Below are 15492 nucleotides of genomic sequence, written 5' to 3'. Positions count from 1 at the left end.
AGAGAGAGAGGGAGGGAGAGAGAGAGAGGGAGGGAGAGAGGGAGAAAGAGGGAGAGAGAGAGAGAGAGAGAGAGAAGTCAGTACCTGGGGGTCCACTCTGGACAAACAGCTGCAAACTGCTGGGCAGCCTTGGAATCACTGGCTCCACTTCCTGGGCTGGTGGCTCGGCTAGGCAAGCAGCCCCACAAAGAGTAGACCCTGCTTCCAGGCTCCGCCATGGCTCTGGCAGCTCCCCCAGCCTCTCCTGGCACATTGGCCTCTTCTAATGCCATTTTAATTGCACATTTAAGCGCAACCTGCCATCTTCCAGTGGGGAAGTGAGGTTCCTCATTAACTTCTGCCGAGCCATGAGGAGGCCAGCAGACACGCGATGATTCTCTCTTCCTCTCCTTCCCTTGCTGTCTCCTAACCTCCCCACCCCAGCTAGTTTTGTTTCAGAATTAATAAGAGATTAGAATGAGTTCTCGGAGTACTGCGGGCTGTCCCTTCAGCCTGTTGCTATAGTAATTTTCCACAGCTCCAAACCCACGTCTGCCTGTGTGGGTATACCCAACTCACACACTCAAACACAGAATTTTTGTCTTTCTCCTTCTTCTCTTATGTCCGGAGCTATGATCGAGGAAGTCATCAAAGACAGAAAAGCTCCTCTAAGTTTCAGGGCACGAGAGATAAAGGCTGAGGAGTCCTCAGGAAGGTGGGGAGTAGGGAGTGAGATCGATTTCCCTCAGTCCCCTTGCCAGGGGTGGGTTGGAACCTACGGTAGCTGGTTCCTACCTGGATGGTCCCCCGGTGGAAGTCTTAGGCTCAGCCCTTGCCCAGGAATATTTCATCGCTCCCAGCATATGCAGTTGCCTCCCCGCTCTCTTTAATATGTGTATTTCATTGTTGAAATTTAGGAAAGTACAGAAAAGCACACACAAAAAAATAAACATCATTCACAATTCCATCACCCAGGGAGAACCACTATTAAATTTTGGTGTCTAGCTTTTGTGCCTTTACAGACACATTTTTTTCCTTTTCCAAAATTATTATCACACGGCACACACTCTTTGGAAAACTGTGTTTTTGTTCTACTTAATAACATGCATGCATTTTTCTCACGTCATTGCTTATTTTTCTACAAATATTTTAATGGCTGTATCATTTCCTATCCCATGGATGTACCATAATTTATTTAACCATCCTTTATTGTTGGAGATACAGGTTGTTTTCAATCTTTGCTATAATAAATAATGCTGGGATGCACGTCTTTGTACATAAATCTTTATGCAAATTCATGAATATTTTCTGAGCATAAATTTCTAGGAGTGGAATTACTGAGTTAAAGGCATGCATATGCTTTTCAGGATCTTGATATGATTTGCCACATTGCCTTTTAGAAAGGCTGTAAGGATTTACACTCCCACCAGCAGCATATAGGTGTCTTATAGCACCCTTGCCAATACTGGGTATTTTCATTAAAAACGCCTTTAATTTTTTTTATGGCTGTGCCTTTGAAGGAAATTCCCTTGTAATTATCATTATTAGCAAATGGTTCTGCTGGGTGCAGGCTTTCCTGAGACCACCTGTCAGACTCAGCCCTTGTGACCTTGGAACCAAATCCATCAGGGACCAGCGAGGTTTTGGGAAACCTTGCTCCCATTTGAATTCCTAGCAGCCCCAGCAGGCCGGCCCTGCATCCGTCCTGGACTCAGTCCGCACGTTTCCCTGGAGCTCCAGACTCCTCTTTCACGGGGCTACAACCCGGCCTTGTGGGGCCTCAGGGAGGATGAACTCAGTGTGGGAAGCAGTGTGATCAGAAGATGTACGGAGCTTCTGGGAGGGTTGGTGTGCACTCCTGAGCCTGGCCCCAGAGCTAGACAGCACTCCGCTGCCTCTTGATTTCAGGAAGATTTCCAGAGTAATCCCCTACTTCATTGAGCGGCTCTTCTGGCAACGAGCTCCATGTTTACCCAGAATTCAGGTCTCAAAAACCAAGGATCTCTTGTCTCTTATTTTTAGGACATCAGATTTCACAAAGTGGATTTTAACCATCTGATGGTGCCCTGATGGTGCCCTCTCCCCCTGCCCCCAGCCCATCCCTGTAACCCGGGAGCTCTTGCTGGCCTAGGCAGTGGTGAGAGGCACGGACAGCGGTGGGGGAGGGAAGGGATAGAGGTGAGCATCATGCCCCACCATCTTCTTGGAAGTGGAGGAGGCAATGTAGCTTTGCTAGAAGAAGGAAGAGCCTCCCGTCAGGGTCCTTGGGCTCCATCAGGACCCCCCGTGTAATCTCACCCCAGACATTTGTTTCCCATTGGAATGGCAGTGATATAATTACCCTGGCCTATCCTTCAAGGAGCCTGTGAAGGTTCCTGTGAGAATGCTCACAAAATTATTGGAGTGCCTTGGGGGGTCAACACGATGTAAGGGGAAAATCTAATCATCCCTGGCCTTGTATTTTCCTCCCACGCACCTCAGTAGTCATGACAAAAACGGTTTCCCAGGGGCCCAGGGCTGTGGGCTACATGACGCAGATCTAACCGACGGTCAGGAGGGATGAGGGCCCTGGGGAGAGCTGGGCTCATTATTTCCGTGATCTCCTTGTCAGCGTCTATAGCACCTGTCACACTCCAAGCCAGGCACGCCGACAGGGAAGCTCGCTTAGGGGCATTTATGATGGCTACAAAGATCAGACAAAAAGAGACCCTTCCGAAGTCACAGCTCTCAACCGTGGGCTGAGACTTGCTGATGCGCTGTGACCAAGGGCACGTCCCAGGCAACTTGCTCCTCACTACTAATAAAGGACCAGAGTTTGCAGATGATGCACCTGTTTCCAACATTACTGCAGATTCAAGAATACACTTGAGTCTCACTCACTCTCATCCCGCTAGGGGTGGAGTTAATTTGGGAATTGCCTACAACCCACAGACGCTCTGCTATCTATGCCTCGGCCCCTAAGAGAAGTGTGTCAGTAGTTCCATCAATATCATAGCCCTCCAAGGGGAGTATGAGACATTTCCATTTATGAGACGCGTGATCTTCTGGACAAGTTGCACAGCCTTTGGTGCTTCAGCTGTCGGTGCTCAGCTGTCAGTGGGGGTGGTGAAGGAGTAATAGTGCCTACCTCATCCGGTTAACCCGAGTAAAATGCTTTCTAGTGCTTGGTGCGGGCTGAACAGTGAGTGAGTGTTAGCCATTGGTATTGTTAATGGTCGTGGGGATAATTATTATAGTCTGTTTTATTATTTGTTTCATTTCCCGTAAAGTCACTTTGGTTTCCAGAATACCCAGTTATATCCATGGGAATGTGTTTTACCTGAGAATATCAGCTACTAGGAGTGTCACTGCAGGGGTGGGGTGTGGGGGGGAGGGGGAGGGACCTTACTCTAGAGGCCAGGGTTTCTGTGCTCCGTCCTCCAAGGCCGAGGGCAATGTAAGAAACAATCAGTCAAGATGTTCTACGCTGCTGGTGCTGAAGGGTAGTGGCCAGACCAAGGGCGGACACTTGGAGCCCTCCCTGCTCATGCACTTCCAGCAGGTTTTTATTTTCCTCTCTAATCTCCTTCTCTTCCCTTTGCAGGCAGCGGAACTAGGGATGGTGTCAGCCTATTACACATACATCTTCACTAATCTGGTAAGACATTTTCACAGCTCACCTCCTTGGCATAGAGAGTATCATTAATTAGGGTCAGTGGGGAGTGACGGAATGAAGGCCGGGAGATGGGAAGTAGGGAAATGGAACAGAGGAGCAGAAGCCAGCCAGAGAGGCAAGGCATCTGAGAAACATGGAAACCCAGGAGCCACTGGGATTCTCATCACAACAATTCTTAGCCTGGAGAGGATGGAAATTTGGGGACTCTAATGCCTCCATTCAGATGCCACCAGCAGCATAGCACTGAGCCCTCTGGTGGATGCTCTCCTCTATAGGTCCAGTTACTGGCCTGCAGTCCAGTCTCTACACTGCCAGACCCTTATGCTGGCTGGCTCAGAAGTAGGAAAGCTAGAGCACAAGATGTATGCGTGTCCTATGTACAAAGGTGTTATAACTGGATACACGTCCAGAGGCCATTTTTACCAAATCCCCTTGTTTTGCAGCTGAGAAGACAGTTCTGTAGAAATTTTATTGAGTCAGGTTGGAGCACTATTTTTGCCATGTACCATCTGTGTACCCTTCAACAAGCACTGAGCCTTGTTTTCCTTATCTGTAAAATGGGCATAAGGACAGCTACGTTATGGAGTTGCCGTCATTTCGAAATGATGTAATTTAATCTGTGTGTATTTTGAAATTGTAAAACATTAAGAGATGTGAAAGGTTGGTGTGAAGTATGGACACACTCAGTTAGAAAGTAGAAAGAACCTCAGAGAACAGGTTTAAAAAAATTACAACTTTTTGTTTTGAGATTATTATAGATTCACAGGAAGCTGCCAAGGTACACAGAGCAGTACCGGGTACCTTTAATCCATTTTTCTCTAATGGTTACATCTTACATTATTACAGTAAATATCAAAACCAGGATATCAAAATATCAAAGCTATTAAGACTTGTGTAGATGTGTGTAACTCCTACTGCAATCAGGATACAAAATCTCATTACCACAAAGATCTCCCTCAAGCTACCATGTTATAGTCACACCCACTTCCCTTCTTCCCACCACCTCTAACCTCTAACAACTGCTACCCTGTTCTCTATTTCTAAATTTTCTAATTTTATATAAATGGAGTCATGAGTAAATGACCTTTGAGGTTAATTTTTTTCACTCAAAGTACTGCCCTCAAGATTCATCAAAGGTGTTGCATATCAATAGTTTGCCCTTTATTATTGCCAAGTCGTATTTCTTGGTGTGGATGTACCAGTTTCCTTAACCATCCACCTATGGAGAGACATAGTTTCCAGTTTTTGGCTATTACAGATAGAGCTGTTATAAACAGTCATTCAGAGAAGAGGCTTAATTAGTTTATGCCCTTATTTCTTTTATAAATGCACGAGATATCCAGATCATTTAAGTAGCCCCTTCATCCAGACGTGCTTTGATGTAACAGGAGCCTGGCCAGGCATTCGGGATTACAATGGGAATAAGAAACCAAGCCGGCCCAGGAAAAACCTATTGCAAGGTACCTGTCCTATTGCATAGTGGCAAATTCTATGAGACGTGTACGCAAAATGCTTTAGACCCTAGAGCAGGGGTCGCTTGCTCTACCTGGAGCGGGCAGGAAATGCTTCATAGAAGAAGGGGCCTTTAAGCTACACCCTGAAAGACAGGTAGGCTTTTTCCTAGACAAACAAAGAAGGAAAGAACATTCGGGGGTGAGCAACAGCTTATTCACATACCTGGAGATTTGAGTGACTTCAAACGTATGGACTGCGCCAGGAATGGGTGTGCCAGTTAATTATTATTCATTTGTCTATTTGTAGCCATTCGTGAACGTAACCTACTTAAAAGATGTAAGGCAGGTATCAATGCAAGATCCTTGCTGTGCTTGGGGAGCAGAATTCAACCTCACCGTTATGACTCTTGAATCTTAAAATGGAAAAGGTTACCTAGAAGTTAAGCCTTTCTTGGCCAACACAGGTGGTAGGGTAAGCTAGGTGATTGTGCAGTGTCCCTTCTGGGATTTAGGGGCCAGGACTCCTGAAATGTCCTGAGAGGCTGAGGAGATGCCTCCAAAAGAGATGAGCTGGGATTCTGTGGTCCCTGTTCTTGTCCAGCTGTAGTGTCGTGAACAGCCCTTTCTTTGGGCTGCTGTGGAATTGTTCCCCCTGCAGCATCCTACAGGCCTTTGCTCTCAGGGTTGAAAGGCCCCTCGAAGAATCCAGTATAGCTGCTTTTCTGGTGTAGGGACTCCCTCCACGGCAGGCTTGCCCCACCACAAACCTGCCTGTTCCATTGTTGGAATTTTTCCACTGAGGTCTAGCATACATATAGAAGGCCACACAAATCATATGTGCACAGCTGCATGAACGTTCTCCAGGTGAGCACACCTGTGTCAGCAGCACCCTGATCCAGAAATAGCCCATTGCTAGAGCCCCAGATGTCCCCCTCACGCCCCCTCCCCAGTCACTACTCCTCAAAATGTAAAGCACAAGGAACTTCTTTGTTTGCTTATTTATTTATTTTTTCCTATCTAACACTGCTGTTGTAAATCACTGCATTAACATGGAAAAGGGTAGAAAAGGATTAGACTATTCCCAGAGCAATGCAAAAGCATTTGCCTAATGTAAGGAGGCATCTGGGGGAGCCCAGCAAATTAGCAGAAGAATAGAGAGAGATGAAACTCCAGTTGTGTTCCATTTGGGGAGCCTGGGAAGTAGAGGGGAGGAGGGGGAAAAGGCAAGCCAGGGGCCATCTGCCTTGTGCCCACCTGCCAGGGACTCCCCCCACGTCAGTTAGCCAGGGCAGCAGAGGAGGAAGGAGCGGGGCAGCAAGGAGTCGCGGGGGTGTCTTTGCAGATCGAAGGAGGCTAGTCTTTTGGAAGATAAGTTCCCAGGACGGTAATGAGAATAGTGCACAGTTGCTTGGCCTGGAGATGTTTAAGAAAGCGTCACCCACGCTGCAACCCACCACTCCCTCTTCTCAAACATGGTAATAATGATTGTGATGAGGAATCTTGTGGAGAAAGCACTGGCCTGTGAAGTCAGGAGACCTGGGTCAAGTCCCCACTCTGCCTTATACTCACTGTGTGGCTTTGGGGGAGTCACGTTGACTCTCTGAGCCCCAGCTTTCTCCTTTGTTAAAGTGGGGATAATCAAATCTTACGGGGTTGTTGTGAGGATAAAGAAAACTGCATTGTAAATTGCCAAGTACTATATGTTTTGAAGGCGTTGCATTTTTTAATAGAGCTTTATTGGAGTATAATTGCTTCACAATACTGTGTTAGTTTTGGTTGTACAACAAAGTGAATCAGCCGTATGCATACATATGTCCCCATATCCCCTCCGTCTTGTGTCTCCCTCCCACCCTCCCTATCCCACCCCTCTAGGTGGTCGCAAAGCACCAAGCTGATCTCCCTGTGCTATGCAGCTGCTTCCCACTAGCTAACTATTTTACATTTGGTAGTGTATATATGTCGATGATACTCTCACTTCACCCCAGCTTCCCCCTCCCACCCCGTGTCCTCAAGTCCATTCTCTATGTCTATGTCCTGCCCTGCCACTAGGTTCATCAGTACCATTTTTTTTTTTAGATCCCATTACAGATGGCCAAGAGGCACATGAAAAGATGCTCAACATCACTAATTATTAGAGAAATGCAAATCAAAACTACAATGAGGTATCACCTCACACTGGTCAGAAGGGCCATTATCAAAAAATCTAGAAACAATAAATGCTGGAAAGAGTGTGGTGAAAAGGGAACCCTCCTGCACTGTTGGTGGGAATGTAAATTGATACAACCACTGTGGAGAACAGTATGGAGGTTCCTTATAAAACTAAAAATAGAGCTACCATATGACCCAGCAATCCCTCTAGAGGCATATACCCTGAGAAAACCATAATTCAAAAAATACGTTTATCACAATGTTCATTGCAGCACTATTTACAACAGCCAGGACATGGAAGCAACCTAAGTGTCCGTCGACAGATGAATGGATAAAGATGTGGCACATATATACAACGGAATATTACTCAGCCATAAAAAGAAATGAAGTTGAGTTATTTGTAGTGAGGTGGATGGACCTAGAGCCTGTCATACGGAGTGAAGTAAGCCAGAAAGAGAAGAACAAATACCGTATGCTAAGGCACTGTATTTTTTTTGTAACACTCCGATACTTTCAGCTTTCAAAGAGCTTTTGTCCTTCTTGGGTGGGCACAGAACGAGATGGGCTTTGGGAGCGTGCCTCAGTCAGAGAGTTCTTTCAACTTGGAATTAACAGGATTCACATGGTTTGTAAGTTTGCAAGAGGAAATCAGAAAAGTAACTGCATGAATGATGATGGCTGAGTAATAGCCAAGAAAAGAGAAGCAGAGCTGTTGCAAAAATCAGTCAGTGAGAGAACACGCTGGAGGCTTCTCATTAGTGCCTTGGCTCTCTGGAAGGGACAGACCCTATGAGGAGTAAAAAAACTCTTTTTAAGTCCATTCTTTCTGCCCAGTTGCTGTTGGAGTCTTGGGCCAGAGCACTAGGGGCTTTATGTAGAGGTTCATAAGTGAGCCTCTGTGCTTCTCCAGTCCCTTTCCCCAAATACAGATGCCACCTAGACTTTAATTTTTATTTATTTCTACTCTGAATTCCTCAAGGATCCCCATCACGTCCCATCTCTCTGAATTCTGCCACAGTGATGCAGTGGGCACTCAGATTAGCTTTTTGAGAGTTAGCACAAAGGTGTGGGCTTTGGCATTCGTAGACATGACTAAGAATTCCAGTTTGACTAGCGATCAGCTGTGTGATCCTGTGCAAGTCACTTAACCTCTCTGAGCCTCAGTGACCTCATCAGCTGTTGGACGCTAATAACACCTGCCTCAGTAGATAATACCCACACAGAAACTGACTCACAGTACAAGTTTAGTAAAGGGAAGGTATTATTTTAAAAAGTGCTATTTGTGCTTCCCATGTACTGAAAAGAGCAGGAGATATTTATTTTGCCGCCCAGCCTCTAATGACCTATAAAAGTGACTCCTAAAATGCCATTTGATTGATTTCCAGAGAATGACTAGAACTAGGTAGTTCAGTTATTGTGCATAACCATTGTAGGGTTTGCTGGTATTCGTAATTACTGAGTAGTTGGTCAGGTCTTCATACCTCTGTCCCACCAGGTGTTACGATTGATTTAGGGCATCTGTAATCAATGGGTTTGTCTGACTGCACTGGACTCCATCAGTTGATTATCCATCTCAAGAGTTGGGACAGAAATAGCCGTCATGCATCAAACTTCTAAACCATCAATTCATTTTGACCTTATAGAAAGCACAGTTTCTTTCTATCGGGGTCTGGCCGGCAGGGAGAGTGAGGGTGCCAGCCTTGAGCTTTGAGTGACGGAGGTGACTGATGCAGGGAGAAGTTGGGCCAGGAGAGCTGAGGCTGGCTGGGAGGATCCTGCAGCTATGACGGGAAGAGCTGGGGAGGAACTCCGCAGGTCCAGGGAAGAGCCAGGTCTGGGGGTCCAGTGGGAGCCCAGGCTCAGTGAGGTGTGTGACAAATGTGAGAGTCACTTCAGCAAGAGGGCAGAGACCCAGGAACAGGGACAGACTCGCTGCAGAACAAAGGAAGAAGTCATGTACAGGAAGTTGGTAGCCATTGAGGGCAGACAGTCATAGCAAACAGCAAACAAATATACAGGTCTTTTATTTATATCTCTATTTCGAAATAGAATCTGGCGTAGTTTGTACTAGCGTCAGAGGTTTGATCCGTGAAACAGCTTCTTGTCCCTGCTTCTGGTTCTGATGGGTCAGGGGTCAGTCCCATCAGGGGTACAAACCTCTGATGAACAGGTAGGAATGGGTCACCTGAAGGCACCTGGCTAAGGCGGGAACCCAGCCAGAGGGTCAGCTCCTGGGGTCCAAATCATGAGAACTTTTATGGTAAATTGAGAACCTGGATATGCACCTGGCCAGGGATCTGGAGAGGAATGAGAAGGAGGCAGGTCCTGGTGGTTGGCCAAGGTAAGGGGTCAAGAGTCCAGGCCAAAGATGGACCAAATAAGGGACAAAGCAAGGTGAACAAGAAAATTATTCTGCAAAGACACAAAGGACACAGATGCATGAGTGACCTCGAAAATTGGTTCCTGCCTTTATCCAGATTTGTTGCTTTCTTTGTTTTTTGAACGTTTTTATTCTGGTAAAATATATGGAACGTAAGATTTGCCATTTTAACCATTTTTAAGTTTACAATTAAGTGGCATTAATTACATTTACAATGTTGTGCAACCATCGTCACTACCTATTTCTAAAACTTTTTCATTACCCCAAACAGAAGCTCTTTAAATATTTTTTTTTTTAAATAAGGAAGGGTATTTTTTTTAATTAGTTAATTAATTTGTTCGTTTTTGGCTGTGTTGGGTCTTCGTTTCTGTGCGAGGGCTTTCTCCAGTTGTGGCGAGCGGGGGCCACCCTTCATAGTGGTGCACGGGCCTCTCACTGTCGCGGCCCCTCCCGTTGCGGAGCGCAAGCACCAGACGTGCAGGCTCAGTAGTCGTGGCTCACGGGCCCAGCCCCTCCGCGGCATGTGGGATCTTCCCGGACCGGGGCATGATCCCGTGTCTCCTGCACTGGCAGGCGGATTCCCAACCACTGCGCCACCAGAGAAGCCCCAGCTCTTTAACTATTAAGCAGTAATTCCCCATTCCCCCTCCCCCGCCAGCCCTGATAACTCCTAATCTGTTTTCTGACTCTATGAATTTGCCTATCCTAGATATTTCATAATAGTGGAATCACGTAATATTTGTCCTTTTGCGTCTGGCTTATTTCACTCAGCGTGTTTTCTAGGTTTATCCATGTTATAGCATGTGTCAGAACTTCATTCTTTCTTTAACTCTTTTTTTATAGTGGTAAATATACATAAAATTTACCATTTTCAAAAGTTCATTCAGTAGCAATAAGTATACTCACACTGTTGTACAACTGTCACCACCATCCATCTCTAGAACATTTTTCATCCTCCCAAACTGAAACTTTATACCCGTTAAACTCTAACTCCCTATCCCTCCTCCTCCCGGTCCCTGGCAGCCACCATTCTGCTTTCTGTCTCTATGAATTTGCCTCTTCTAAGTGCTTCATGTAAGTGAAATTATCATATTTGTCCTCTGGTGCCTGCCTTACTTCACCTAGCATAATGTCTTCAGGGGTCTCTGTGTGTCAGAATTTCCTTCCTTTTTAAGGCTGAATAATAATCCATTTTATGTATGTACCACACTTGATTTATTTCTTCATCCATCATGTGGACACTTACGTTGCTTCTTCCTTTTTTTTTTTTTTTTTTTTTTTGCGGTACGCGGGCCTCTCACTGCTGTGGCCTCTCCCGTTGCCGAGCACAGGCTCCGGACGCGCAGGCTCAGCGGCCATGGCTCACGGGCCCAGCCGCTCCGCGGCACGTGGGATCTTCCCGGACCGGGGCATGAACCCGCGTCCCCTGCATCGGCAGGTGGACGCTCAACCACTGCGCCACCAGGGAAGCCCCCTGTTTCTTCCTTTTGGCTATTATGAATAGTGCTGCAGTGAACATAGGTGAACAAATACCTGATCGAGTCCTGCTTTCAATCCTCTTGGGTGTATATCTAGTAGTGAAATCCCTGGATCATATGGTAATTCTAGGCTTACTTTTTTAGGAACAGCCAAACTCCTTTCTAGCCGTACCGTTTTTATTCCCACCAGTCATGCATGAGGGTTTGAGTTCCTCCGCATCCTACCCAAACCTATTATTTTTTGTTTTTATGATAATAGCCATCTTAATGGTATGAAGTGTTCAGATGTGTTTCTTATTTCTATTTGGAGTTTTCCAACTGAAAGAAGCAAGACCACATGGCTGAAGTTGAGAGTCCTGATTAAGAAGCTTTATAATGGGAGAAAGAAGCTGGTGTGTAAAAACCAGTCCTCGAGTCCATCAGACCTGGTGAAAATCCCCAGTTCGGGAGCTTCCTAGCTGTGCGCCCTGATGCTCTTGGGGGCCTCAGTTTCCTCGTATGTAAAATGTGCATAATAATATCCATCTCAAGAAATGTTGGTAAAATTTAAAAATAGCGATGGATAACGCTTTGTATCCAGTAGGCAATGCCAGCTGCTTTAACAGATAAACCCCAATCCCATGGCTTCACACAGTAGATGTATATTTCTCACTCAACTGAAGGCCCTCAAGTGTGTTCCTGATATCAGGCAGCCTTCCAGAAGGTCCTCTGGGAGCCCAGGCTTCTTCTAGCTTCTAATGTGTCCTCTGAGAGGCCAGGATGGGGAAAAACATGAAGGCTCAGACACAGGAGGGCTTTGGGGGCCAGGCCTGGAAGTGGCACACAGTATTTCCCCTCACAATCCCACTGGAGAGAATTTAGTCACATACTCACACCTACCGAAAGTGAGATGGGGAAACATCACGTACCATGTGTCCAGGGAGAAGAGGAAATGAGTGTGCTGATCGGCTACCCGTATCTGCCACATTATTAAATGATTAATGATCATCATAGGTCTCTTTTGCGTATGCTGGAAAAGCAATTAGCATCCCAAGCCCTGGCATGTCTGTTTAGAGGCTAACTGACTGTATCCATGGAGATCAGCACTTCATTATAAAGGCGTCAGCTCCCTTATAACTAAAAGGGTCTGCACCTCGAATGGTCTTGCCCAGGTGAGCCGCTGGCCTGACGGTCCTGTCTGGCACTTCCAGGTGGGGACCACTGGACAGGTATAGATTCTCTGTGCTCATTCCGCTCTTTAGTCTGGGAGGAGTCTCTGTCCTCCAGTCAGCCTCCGGGTTTGGCTGCAGGAACCATTGTTCCGCAAGACTGATGGTAGTTTGGATAAAGGACGTGAAGAATTAAGGACCTTTGGGCAAAGCCCAGTCGGCTGCTGAGACAGCAGAGATGCCATCTGAAGAGAAGAGGTGAAGGAGGAAGTGCAATTTGAGCTAATAAATCCGGGAGAATTATCCAGCTACTAATGAACCCAGGGAGATTTGTAGTCACTGCCTAATAAAGAAAAGAAAATCGCCCTAATCTATTGTCAGCGAGCACAGATGAGCCCTGTGGCAAAGGAGGGAGCTGCTGCCTTGGCGGGGAGAAGTGTGGAGATGCAGGGTCAGGGCCAGAATCATGAAATGTCAAGGAAAGGTAGTAAGTGGGCACCAGAAGCAGGGAGCTGTATGGTCGGTGGGCCACCTGGGCTGCCACCGACATTGCAGGCAGCATGGCTCACTGGATGTGGTGACCACCGTTTCATTTTCCTGCCACAGGTAAGGCTAGAGCGCCACGCTCGTGTTGCCACCACCAGCATGCTGGAGGGTAGTGCTGTTTGTATAGAGGCACCGGCATCTCAGAGTTTTTTCCTTCGGGGAATCTAGAGAGAAGGGGCCAAGTGCTGGCTGGGTGTCAGAAGGCATGGGGCAGGGTGACACCAGCACCTGTAGGGTTACACCTGCATGGAGAAGGGTTACACCAGCACCTGAAAGCTTACACGTGCATGGAGAAGGGTTACACCAGCACCTGTAGGGTTACACCTGCATGGGACAAGGTTACACCAGCACCTGTAGGGTTACACCTGCATGGAGAAGGGTTACACCAGCACCTGAAAGCTTACACCTGCATGGAGAAGGGTTACACCAGCCCCTGTAGGGTTACACCTGCATGGGACAAGGTTACACCAGCACCCGTAGGGTTACATTTGCATGAGGAAGGGTTACATCAGCAGGAGGCCTCATCATACAGAGGATGGGCAGTGAAGCAGCTGTGGCTTCTAGTTATGGCCCTTCTACTAAATAGCTGGGTGACATAGTAACAGTGATAGTTGATATTTATTGACTGCCTTCTACATGCAAGGCTCTGCAATAAGTGCTTCTCAGTTATTTTCTCGTTTAAACCTCACACAACAACTCGAGCAGAGCACTATTTTATCCCCATTTTAGAGATGAGAAAGCTGAGGCTCATAAAGGTTTGATACTCTGTACAAGGTAGTAGAGCCAGATCACAAACCCAGGCCGTTCGCTCTAGGCGTGCCATTTCCCCTTGCTGGGCTTCAGCTGCTTCATCTGAAAATTATGATGTTGTATTAGGTGATCTCTGAGGACCTTTCCAGCCCTGGACTTATTTCATCCTACACATGGTTGAGGGCATTACAATTCATAGCACCCTGCGGTTGGGAATGTTTCCTGGAGAGCGGGGAGGATGATCCATTGGATCAAGGGCCCATGGGGCCCTGGAAGCAGTAGAAACTCACAGCTCCGTGGATGCCCAAGGAGTAGCCAGGTCCTGCTGAGTCTTGCGGAAATAACCCCTCCGTGCCCTAGTCTCTATCTTGTTTGGGCAGAATGGATATATGCAGCCGATTTTTCTCCTCTGGGTCCATGTTATTGTCAAGCAGACTGAGCCTGTGTTTATTTTTCTAGAGGTTGATCAGAGAGATTAGCCATAAGTAACTGAAGTTGCTAAAATTATTACAGAAAGGGGAGCCGGGGCGGACAGGGAGGGAAGAAACAAATGATTCCAGAGAACGTGAATGCTTACCGTCCTGCTCTCCTGATCCCCTGACGGACCAACCCTATTCATCTTTTAGGTCTTCCTTAAATGTCGCTTCCTAAAGAACTTTCCCCTGACACCCGCTGTGTTGAGTCTGCTGTTACACGCTCTCCCAGCGCCTTGTCTTCCGTATTTTGTAGCATCCATCTCGTGGGAATTCCTCCTTCTATATCTGACCTCTCCACCAGACTTTGAACTTCGTAAAGGCAAGACCATCACTTGTCCATCACTGTACGCCAGTCACCTACTGGCACACAGTAGGTGCTCAATCGATATTTATTGAGTCCATGAGTGGAGAAGTTCATGACATGATACAGTTCTTGGACTAGGAGCGGTGGCCGGGTGAGATGGCTCATCTCCTTCATCCAGTAGGAATTAGCTCATCCCAACTAAGCCCATGAGCACAAAGTTCCACAGCTTAGGCAGGAGGAGCTGGGCCCGGCCCCCCCTTTCCTGAGGATGCCTTGGCATTTTCATAGCCCACATGGTAACTACTCGGTCTGGAATGCCCTTCCTCCATTCTGGGCTGGACAGATTTGAAGTTAAGTATGTGCAAGACCGGGAAGGGCGGTTTCATTCAGGATCCAAGATACAGGGTTTCAGGGGGTTCTGAGGAGTGAGGGAGGTGTCGACACCTGAGGCCCAGGGTTGGCACCAAGACTGACCATCCTTTCTTTACTGGTCACACCATGCCTGGGTCAGCCTGGGTCAAGTGACCTCTTCAAGCCAGCACCTGGCACCAGAACCAGAAGCCAGAACCCAAGGGTCTTTGGAACAAAACCTCTACTTCAGGTTTTCAAGGTCATTATGAAATTATCTAGTCCTCTCCGCTGTCCCCATGACTTGACGCATGAGGTTTGTTGAGCCTCATGGCTGTGTTGACACAGAGGATGGAAACATGGCTTAAAGGAGGCAGCCAGGGACTCAGATCAGAGAGGACTTGAGTTTGAATCTGGGCCCTGCCATACGTGAGATGCACACATGGCACGTTAACCTACTGGAGTCTCAGTTTTCCCTTTTGTAAAATGGGGATGGTAATTCCTATAACATCACTTTGTGAGGAACATGGAAGGTTTCTAATCCTCAGTGGGCTGCTGGTAAACATTACTCCCTTTTCTCCCCTCTTTCCCACTTCCCTGTTGAGTATGTTCATGCTTAGACCTTGGTGTCCTGGTTTACTGCCTCTAGCTTTCCAAAACGCCAAAGTTGTTATCAGAAACATTTCATAATTGGTCTCTCGCCTAATTGTAGTTAGAACTACAGTTCCCACGGTACGTGAGCGTCTTTCATATCTTGCGGTCTTTTACTGAAAGCATACCACACACACACACACACACACACACACACACACACACACACACACAC

General features: G+C 47.0%; 1 protein-coding gene across 1 annotated transcript in view; it reads left to right on the top strand.

Annotated features, from left to right (window-relative positions):
- Positions 1–15492, top strand: part of GRIK4 (glutamate ionotropic receptor kainate type subunit 4) — a 350201-nt gene that overhangs the window by 206872 nt on the left and 127837 nt on the right. The window contains exon 6 of the mRNA XM_027081840.1: positions 3274–3616. Within this exon, the coding sequence (XP_026937641.1) occupies positions 3274–3616 (343 nt within the window). The remainder of the gene's footprint in view (positions 1–3273; positions 3617–15492) is intronic.

This window comes from Aethalodelphis obliquidens, unplaced genomic scaffold (assembly GCF_003676395.1).
Source record: "Aethalodelphis obliquidens isolate GAN/ISIS:26980383/991018 unplaced genomic scaffold, ASM367639v1 scaffold46, whole genome shotgun sequence".
Lineage (NCBI taxonomy): Eukaryota > Metazoa > Chordata > Mammalia > Artiodactyla > Delphinidae > Aethalodelphis > Aethalodelphis obliquidens.
The sequence above is the reverse complement of the archived record's forward strand: the minus strand, read 5'-3'. Positions and strand labels throughout refer to the sequence as shown.